This window comes from Cherax quadricarinatus, chromosome 20 (assembly GCF_038502225.1).
Source record: "Cherax quadricarinatus isolate ZL_2023a chromosome 20, ASM3850222v1, whole genome shotgun sequence".
Classification (NCBI taxonomy): Eukaryota; Metazoa; Arthropoda; class Malacostraca; order Decapoda; family Parastacidae; genus Cherax; species Cherax quadricarinatus.
The window spans coordinates 28884758-28895549 of NC_091311.1; the positions used below are offsets into that span (position 1 = coordinate 28884758).

The 10792-nt window shown below is 41.2% G+C and overlaps 1 protein-coding gene across 1 annotated transcript in view; it reads right to left on the reverse strand.

Moving 5' to 3' along the window:
• Positions 1-9823, reverse strand: part of LOC128700315 (zinc finger protein Noc) — a 35664-nt gene extending 25841 nt beyond the window's left edge. Inside the window, exon 1 of the mRNA XM_053793419.2 lies at positions 9639-9823. Coding sequence (XP_053649394.1) covers positions 9639-9710 — 72 coding nt within the window. The 5' untranslated portion in view covers positions 9711-9823. The remainder of the gene's footprint in view (positions 1-9638) is intronic.
• Positions 9824-10792: the final 969 nt, after the last annotated feature.

Here is a 10792-nt window from a genome sequence, read left to right on the forward strand (position 1 = left end):
TGTAGCTACACTGAGAGTAAAAGGTAGATGGGATACAAGGAGAATAGAAGCATCAGGGAAGAGAGAGGTGAAGGTTTATAAACTAAAAGAGGAGGCAGTTAGGGTAAGATATAAACAGCTATTGGAGGATAGATGGGCTAATGAGAGCATAGGCAATGGGGTCGAAGAGGTATGGGGTAGGTTTAAAAATGTAGTGTTAGAGTGTTCAGCAGAAGTTTGTGGTTACAGGAAAGTGGGTGCAGGAGGGAAGAGGAGCGATTGGTGGAATGATGATGTAAAGAGAGTAGTAAGGGAGAAAAAGTTAGCATATGAGAAGTTTTTACAAAGTAGAAGTGATGCAAGGAGGGAAGAGTATATGGAGAAAAAGAGAGAAGTTAAGAGAGTGGTGAAGCAATGTAAAAAGAGAGCAAATGAGAGAGTGGGTGAGATGTTATCAACAAATTTTGTTGAAAATAAGAAAAAGTTTTGGAGTGAGATTAACAAGTTAAGAAAGCCTAGAGAACAAATGGATTTGTCAGTTAAAAATAGGAGAGGAGAGTTATTAAATGGAGAGTTAGAGGTATTGGGAAGATGGAAGGAATATTTTGAGGAATTGTTAAATGTTGATGAAGATAGGGAAGCTGTGATTTCGTGTATAGGGCAAGGAGGAATAACATCTTGTAGGAGTGAGGAAGAGCCAGTTGTGAGTGTGGGGGAAGTTCGTGAGGCAGTAGGTAAAATGAAAGGGAGTAAGGCAGCCGGGATTGATGGGATAAAGATAGAAATGTTAAAAGCAGGTGGGGATATAGTTTTGGAGTGGTTGGTGCAATTATTTAATAAATGTATGGAAGAGGGTAAGGTACCTAGGGATTGGCAGAGAGCATGCATAGTTCCTTTGTATAAAGGCAAAGGGGATAAAAGAGAGTGCAAAAATTATAGGGGGATAAGTCTGTTGAGTGTACCTGGTAAAGTGTATGGTAGAGTTATAATTGAAAGAATTAAGAGTAAGACGGAGAATAGGATAGCAGATGAACAAGGAGGCTTTAGGAAAGGTAGGGGGTGTGTGGACCAGGTGTTTACAGTGAAACATATAAGTGAACAGTATTTAGATAAGGCTTAAGAGGTCTTTGTGGCATTTATGGATTTGGAAAAGGCGTATGACAGGGTGGATAGGGGGGCAATGTGGCAGATGTTGCAAGTGTATGGTGTAGGAGGTAGGTTACTGAAAGCAGTGAAGAGTTTTTACGAGGATAGTGAGGCTCAAGTTAGAGTATGTAGGAAAGAGGGAAATTTTTTTCCAGTAAAAGTAGGCCTTAGACAAGGATGTGTGATGTCACCGTGGTTGTTTAATATATTTATAGATGGGGTTGTAAGAGAAGTAAATGCGAGGGTCTTGGCAAGAGGCGTGGAGTTAAAAGATAAAGAATCACACACAAAGTGGGAGTTGTCACAGCTGCTCTTTGCTGATGACACTGTGCTCTTGGGAGATTCTGAAGAGAAGTTGCAGAGATTGGTGGATGAATTTGGTAGGGTGTGCAAAAGAAGAAAATTAAAGGTGAATACAGGAAAGAGTAAGGTTATGAGGATAACAAAAAGATTAGGTGATGAAAGATTGAATATCAGATTGGAGGGAGAGAGTATGGAGGAGGTGAACGTATTCAGATATTTGGGAGTGGACGTGTCAGCGGATGGGTCTATGAAAGATGAGGTGAATCATAGAATTGATGAGGGAAAAAGAGTGAGTGGTGCACTTAGGAGTCTGTGGAGACAAAGAACTTTGTCCTTGGAGGCAAAGAGGGGAATGTATGAGAGTATAGTTTTACCAACGCTCTTATATGGGTGTGAAGCGTGGGTGATGAATGTTGCAGCGAGGAGAAGGCTGGAGGCAGTGGAGATGTCATGTCTGAGGGCAATGTGTGGTGTGAATATAATGCAGAGAATTCGTAGTTTGGAAGTTAGGAGGAGGTGCGGGATTACCAAAACTGTTGTCCAGAGGGCTGAGGAAGGGTTGTTGAGGTGGTTCGGACATGTAGAGAGAATGGAGCGAAACAGAATGACTTCAAGAGTGTATCAGTCTGTAGTGGAAGGAAGGCGGGGTAGGGGTCGGCCTAGGAAGGGTTGGAGGGAGGGGGTAAAGGAGGTTTTGTGTGCGAGGGGCTTGGACTTCCAGCAGGCATGCGTGAGCGTGTTTGATAGGAGTGAATGGAGACAAATGGTTTTTAATACTTGACGTGCTGTTGGAGTGTGAGCAAAGTAACATTTATGAAGGGATTCAGGGAAACCGGCAGGCCGGACTTGAGTCCTGGAGATGGGAAGTACAGTGCCTGCACTCTGAAGGAGGGGTGTTAATGTTGCAGTTTAAAAACTGTAGTGTAAAGCACCCTTCTGGCAAGACAGTGATGGAGTGAATGATGGTGAAAGTTTTTCTTTTTCGGGCCACCCTGCCTTGGTGGGAATCGGCCGGTGTGATAATAAAAAAAAAAAAAATATATATATATATATATATATATATGCTGGGTGAGCATTATGCATTGCATTATGCACTGCATTATGTCAGGTAGTAGCCATTAGCATGACGTCACGGCCTGCTGCCACACTCCACAGTGACTCCTCAGTGCTCACGTGACTGCCATGGTGAGAGGAAGTGTTGCACTTTTGTCTCCCCTCCGCCCCATCTTTTGTCTGGTGCTCCCTTTAGTTTTGGGGCTATACATGCCTTTGAAATATACCTTCGAAGAGTTTCGAGAGTTTAACTACTCTCAGAGCTCAGCCATGGGCCACGTTCGTTCGGTTTTTGCCTGATTAACCAGGTTGTTGCTGCTGGAAGCCCACTGCCTCACATATCCATCACAGCCTGGTTGATCTGGCACCTGCTGAAGGTACTTGTCCAGTATCTTGTTCCAGAAGTGTTTCTGACATCTGGTAAGATGTTAAATAGTCTCTGACCCCGGATGTTGATACATGTTTGATCATGGGTAAAAGGAAGTCTTTAACACCTGAAACTATAGCTCAAGTCATAGGGCTTCACAAAGCTGGGCACCAGACGAAAGAAACAGTGGAGAATGTTGGTGTGTGTGAGCATTCAGTGAGGAACTAGGTGCAGCGTTTCAAGGCTGCTGGTGGTGTTGAATTACCGTCTGCCAAACCTCGGCCTGGCCCCTCAAAGAAGACATCTGTTCATACCTTAACTGTGTTAAAGAAGCAGTTATAGAGTATACTTACGATAACTGCTAAAGAACTGAAAGAACAGAACGCACATCTTCTCTCAGAGGTGTCTGTAAGAACTGTTAACAGACGTGTGTCAGAACTGGACTACAGTAGTCACCGCCAGGTTAAGAAACCGATCCTCTCCAAGCCACAGAAGAAATGTAGGCTGGATTATGCAAAGAAATATCTTCACTGGAATCCTCAACAGTGGTATGAAGTACTTTGGAGTGATGAAGCAACCTTCACCGTCACCTGTAACCCAGACGTAGTGACCCGCTAGACCTACGCTACACCTGTGGGACCACCAAACACCCAGATTCGCTCATGGTTTGGGAGTGTTTCAGTGCTCAGAGTGTTGGTGAACTCATTGTGCTTCCCAAAAACCAGTATATGAACCAGTATATGGGGCTACGGTTTTTATGCAGGATGGTGCACCGTGTCATACCGCCAAATCTGTAGTTCAGTGGCTTAAGGACTGTGAAGCGAGGGTCTTTAATGACTGGCCAGGCAATTCCCCAAACCTAAACCCTATTGAGAACCTCTGGTCAATAGTGAAACGAAATTTACTGGGTAAAGATATCAGTTCCATCCAGTGGCTGGAGGCTGCTCTACATGAGGCATGGTATAATATACCTCCCCAAACCCTGAAGAATTTGTGTGAGAGTCTTCCTACATGGCTGAGGGACGTGATTATGCGTAAAGGAGGCAGCACCAAGTATTAAAACCTGTGTGCAAATATATATATAATAATCTTTCATGGTATGCGCTTGTTTTGATACATGTGTGGGAGAGGGGCGGCATAATGCCATGACTAGCACTATTATATATATATATATATATATATATATATATATATATATATATATATATATATATATATATATGTGTGTGTGTGTGTGTGTGTGTGTGTGTGTGTGTGTGTGTGTGTGTGTGTGTGTGTGTGTGTGTGTGTGTGTGTGTGTGTGTGTGTGTGTGTGTGCGCGCGCGCAAAACAACCACTGTGAAAGAATATAGAAATTCCAAGCGCTTTCGTGACTACTCACATTATCAAGGAATAATGATAATGTGAGTAGTCACGAAAGCGCTTGGAATTTCTATATTCTTTCACAGTGGTTGTTTTGCATATTCTGAAATCACCTGTTTACTGTGATCTTATTGCATATATATATATATATATCTATATATATATATATATATATATATATATATATATATATATATAGATATATATAATGTATAGTGCTACAATCTCAAACAAGCAAGCAATCAACAATGCACAGCAAGTAATGTATGTTCCTACATGAACTATTATTCTCTGCATGTTTGCATCGTAACTAGATAAGGAAACTGCAAAAAACTATGATGTGCTGAGACTACAATACCCTGAAGATTTTTGTAGAAAAGGTCTTGATAGCAGCTATATACATCCATTATAGGCCAGAACCTAGGATAACCCCACGAAGGAAGAATTTGACAGCACTCCCATATAATGAGACTTGTGTGTTTTAGATTAATGCCCTTAGAAGATTTAACATAAATGAGGTTAAGAATTCAGGGGTAGAGGGAGTGAACTAATAAAAAATAGCCAGCCAACTCAGTGGGGATGGTACACAAGGCGTCATTCAGCAGTTGCAATTTGCTTTACGTTGAGAAAAGAGGTACCCCTATAATTCATGTCAACACAACACCAGTATTTGATTCTGACAGTGCAGGAAGAAAATGCCATATTTAATTGGCCTGATACCCAAATTATAGTTTCTAGTTCGTCAATGGTGGAAAGAAATATCTTAAAGAGTCGACGACTTTAAAATATGATAACCTAGCCTTATATATTAAGAGCCCACGCTTCTACAAGCTCAGTTCATTACTGAGGCCATTGCCCATAGTCTTAAACCTGGCAAATTCACAAATGCTCGTGAATGCACTAACAATATGACATTTGCCTACCTAAAAATGATCACTGTTACCCGCACATACATAGGCTCTTCTTTCGTTGTGATGGTTAAGAACAACTATACATTAGATCATCTGTCTGCCAGGTGGGGAGCAGGTATTTCTGTCTTTGTCCCCATGGTTGTATAATCATTTATGAGCTATGTTGTCACCCGTAATTGTCGGGTTTCTGGCTTCTAGCCATCATTTTACTTTGTGACTTACTCAGTGCTGTGACAAGTTGGTGTATTTACAAATGGTTTAATACAGTACACCGCAGACAAGCAGGCAATCTGTTAACACCAGTGTACTTGCATCCCGTTTTCAGTTTAGCCTACCCTCATTTTACCAGTCTCCTTATCATGTGATATCATCGCATGTATTTTATTCGATGAATCATAGCTCATATGGTCTTATTTGTTCTATATATGCATGTCTTGTCTCCTCGTTATTGCCATAATGCCCCAAAACGTGATCTTTCCAGCTGTCTTCACAGTAGATGTATCTAGACATTCAATTGAGACAATGAGCAGATTAAATGTGAAAGTTTTAAAAGTAAATTCTCGTATCGTCTAGAATATGTAACTGATAAAGCGATTACAAGTCAAGTGTGGTGGACAAGTGAGCTTCAGTAGTCACACACGAATGATGGAAACTCCCCAGAACGAAATGGGAGTCACAACGAGATTGTCTTTTGATCCTTTATTCAAAATGAAAACACACATGGCAGCCCTATGATGATTAATGATATGATACACGTGTTGTATATTACTACGAGGTCTGTGGCTTTTATTTTTACTTCAAATACTTTCCTTAATATCTGGGCTTTAGGGCCGTGCTTTGGTGGGTCCTGGCTGAGGCCTCTAGCTGCCTTCTCTGATCTTTCCTGGTTGGATTGTGTCTTATGACACACCTGCTTCGGCTCTCACGAGGTTCACATTCCATTGCTTTCATTGTATTGCCAGCAAAGAAGCATTTGTGGAGCAGGAGACCTTTCGACAGATGTCACAGGTAAATCACAGTTAAGTCTGTGTGAATATATGTTTACTATACTTCTTTTATGCGTTTCATTTTATTGTCTATTTTTTTTTTTTAGCTCTCGTTCTCCTACATGCAAATTTAACTTTGATATACCTTTGATGAGTTTCTAGAGTCTTACTACTCTCGGAGACCGGCTAGGGCAAACTTGGGATAAAAAAAAAATGATATAGGAAAGCTTTAGTTTGGCAACACGTCTATGGTCTGGAACCTTCCAGACCATGGAGCTGAACTCGACTCCAGGCTGAGGGACTGACCACCTCAAATACTTTTTCTCCAAGGTTGATGGATTAACTACGTCTTTATTTCATTACTACTGCTCTTTTATATTTGACTGAAGAAGCCTACTGTGTAGGCGAAACGTTTCATCAATAAAGGTACCCAACTGTTGCACATGTGTCTTAGTCTTCTTGGATTGATCTGCCTAGCATGGGCTCTTACTCCTGTTGCAGTCTTCACGCCTCCTGGTGTTAGACCTCATTTACTCCTCATTGTATCTCTGGGACCCCAAATATCTCTTCAGTTAATGCAAAGATATCCAAGTGTCTTTCATAACATTCAGATCATTAACACTTTTTTTTGTACATGAATGGTATACAATATCGACAAAATGAAAATCAGACATACGCACATCTGGGTGTCTTTACTGTACAATAAAGATACCCAAATGTTGCACATGTGTCTAATTTTCATTTTTTTTTACCTAGATCAATTACAATATCAACTCATTTTTACAAATCCTAACCTCAAATCCCCATTTTCCTCCATTCTCGTAGCTGTAGCTAGGAGAAGGTAATATTCTTCACTCCCAGCACATTAGTCGCCTTCTCCTACATGTCTGGGTTACAGGGTAAGATTTCTATCCAATTCTGCCATGAAGTAGGAAAGGAAATCATTCAATGATTGGGAATTACCTAATGTATGCAGTAGTTAACATGGTTTATCAGGCGCAATAGAAAAAAAAAGTAGAATCCTGCAGAGTGCAAAACATTTAAAAGGCTTCCATTTCATACTTGTGTGGCAGATGACAGGACAATAGTGCCTCAACAAGTGGTTGCAATTTATCATTTTGTACTATATATACACAAACACATGACAACAGGTCAAGTGCCTATTGACAATAACCTTTAACAGATGGTATCTAATGCGCGCGCGCGCACGCACGCACACGCACACACACACACACACACACACACACACACACACACACACACATCAACTACCTCCCTCCCACCCAACACCTGTTCATACCACCGGAAGGACTTCTAACAATATACCTATATCTTTATGTTCCTAAACATTACACACACACCACGAACCAACAACAGGCGAAGTGCCTATCGCCAAGTGGCTTTAACAGGTAAAACAAACACATGCACAAACACACACACACACACACACACACACACACACACACACACACACACACACACACAATATATATATATATATATATATATATATATATATATATATATATATATATATATATATATATATATATATATATATATATATATATTATAAAATAAAAAAAATAAAAAATAATGTGCAGATATAGTTATGTAAATTGACATATGTAAATTTTTATTTTCCCTAAAACTAATTACTTATCTTTAAAATTTCCATAACATTAAACAGTGTAACTTAGTTTCTGTCAGCTTATTTTGGACGAGCCTAAATTCAACATCTATATAATATTTTTAAATTATAATGTTCAAAGTAGTTTTTGGAAGGCTAGAACCAATAACTACAAACGCATTGATCAAAGCAACTCTTGTTGAATAAACTAAGCCAGCAACTTGGGCTTAAAAATCCTGAGTGCTAAATGGAAACATTTCCAAACAAGATACTGTCAGCAGAGGACGTCCCACTTCATCACCTCGCATATATAGTATTAATGTAGGTATAATTACCGACAATATGTTAGGTAAAAGGACACAAGCAACGTTTCGCTCTCCAGGAGCTTTGTCAAGTTGTAACGACTGGATGAAGCTCCTGGACAGCGAAACATTGTCACAGTAATATGTCACATTAGTTGCACATGTGTCTCTTTGCCTAACACCTTGCATATAGTCGCCACCATCCACCAACACATCTTCATTACATCACCCACCGACACACCATCCCCCACAATCAACCCACAAACTACCACCACTATCCAAACACACCATCACTAACATATAACATCCACCATCACCACTAACGCACCACAATCAACACGTCACCAACACACCACAATCAACACATCACCAACACACCACAATCAACACATTACCAACACACTATCACAACAACATACTATTACAATCAACACACCAACACACCATCACAACACTACCATCCCAATGGAAAAACAAATACAGCAACGCAATGGAAGTACAAACACTAACATATTTTGATATATCTATAACGCTGCACAATGTATATACACACACATGGTTGTATACCTGCAACATGTGTGTGCCATCAGACTCATTATGCAAATTAGTGCTATTGTGTGTAAAATGTTTGAAGATTTTCATGAAAAACTTGTTTGTTTATCGACACACCACCACTAATACACAAACAAGTTCCACCACCACAACCACGCCATCAAAACACCATCACCACTCTGTCATCACACCACCAATTTGCTGTAAAAATTACTGGTATACCAATACGCCACCATCAACACACCAGGAAAACACAATACCGCGATGGTATCAACACCACCACGCTTCCAACACACAAATCTCTCCCACGATCATAGTTTATGACCACTGAACTTGCGCAGTCTACAAAGACGTAGAATTATGGACAGCTGGATTGAAGACCATAAAGAAAAACTAGGAATATATAGAGAAAATGTACACAAGGTGTTAAAAGAACTCTATCCAAGACACAACTAGCACCATGTGATTTAAATTTAATAAGTTCTGGTTTAGAAAAGATATAAGAAGAAACTTGTTTGATCAGTCGAGTTGTGAACGAAAGGAAGACATTCCAAAGCGGATTTATTGAACCTTGAACTTTGGATAGTTTTAAAAAATTATTAGAAAGGTAAAAGAGCGAGAGAGAGAGTTGGTATGAGCATGACATTCCCAGCATAGGCCAGTAGGCATACTGTAGTGCTGTTCCCATGGTGCTAGGTACACAACACAGGCCACAAACACCACCACATACATATTCACACAGGGCTTATCACTGAATCAATATATCAGTTCATCAACGAGAGAAACTTTAACAATTATGCGTATAAACTTAAAAAGGTTCACTTCGTCAAATACAAACTTTTAGAAAAGTTTGATCACTAATGTGAACAAGTGTCACTTCAGATTTTATTTCCCGGAGTTGTCTTGACGCTGAGAACAACACCTTAAGATGATCAGAACACGAGATAATCTGAAGAGAAACACTGAAGAACACAAAGTCTTCCTCCACTGTGCTGCGTGTGTACAGAGTGCCAAAAGCACATTTAATATTCCAAGAGGAACACTCACCTCAATAGAGTGTCCCTGTATTGGGTTGAGATACTCGGGTCTAAGATACTGGCTCCCACTCGAAGTCAACATTGTCTTGTAATTAATAACACTATGTCCCAGCGAGGTTCACTAATCAGGTCAACAGATGCTGCCGCTGACGCGCATAGCACCACCTACGTCCACTGCCACTGAGCGCTACTAACTGAATGAATATTCTTGATTTCTGCTCACTCGTACCCGGGTCTACGTGACGTCACCGAACCGCGGCTTGTAACGCGCCTCCTGATTGGCGGAAAATGTCCCGTTAGATTTCACACGTTGGTCCCGTCGACACGCGCTGATTGGTCCTCCGCTCGTGGAGAGTTGTAAAGCGAGCCTTGATTGGTGGATGGGGATGTTATGTCGTCACTTAAGATGATGAATGGTAGGATGATGGGTAAAGCGAGAGTCACCAATCACAAGAACGACACTAATGATCTGACACATGGCCGCCTCGCATCTCATCGCTCACTCCTCACAAAATATCGCTCACTCCCCTTATTTTTTACCCCCACGGGGGTGAGATTTAGAGGAGGCGAAGCATTTTGAGATTAAGCAAGCAGTGGGTGGGTGTGGGGGAGTGAAACTCGATCGTGTACTGAAGCCGCGATACTCCCGATAGTAATTGCTTCATTTTTAAACATTTAATTCAGCGTAGGTAAGTAGGCTGATGAGAGGCTCACAGGTGGCGAGGAGAGTGGCTGGGGAGACGAGGCTGGCAGACAAATGCTGCTGGGAAGATAAAATAGATTTTAATGCGCAGAGATGCTGTGTCTGTTGGGGGATGAAGTGGCGACAGGAGAAGTACGATGCTCAACTGACCTCCCTCCCCCCCAACACACACACTGTTGCTCCTTCCCACACTCCCTCCCACCCACCTACTAACACTACTTCCCTCCGTCCCTCCTCTTTCCCTCCCTTACTCCCACCCTACATCCCTCACTCCCACCCTACATCCCTCCCTCCCTCCCCAGCATCACCTGACACCTCCCTCCAGCCTCTTGTCTCCTATTGCTGTATAGCCCTTGTGGCTTAGCGCTTCTTTTTGATTATAATAATAATCTTGTCTCCTATCATTCAGTACTCTTAACACCCTTTGCATTCTTGTCAGGAAGAGACTCTTGATTCTAGGA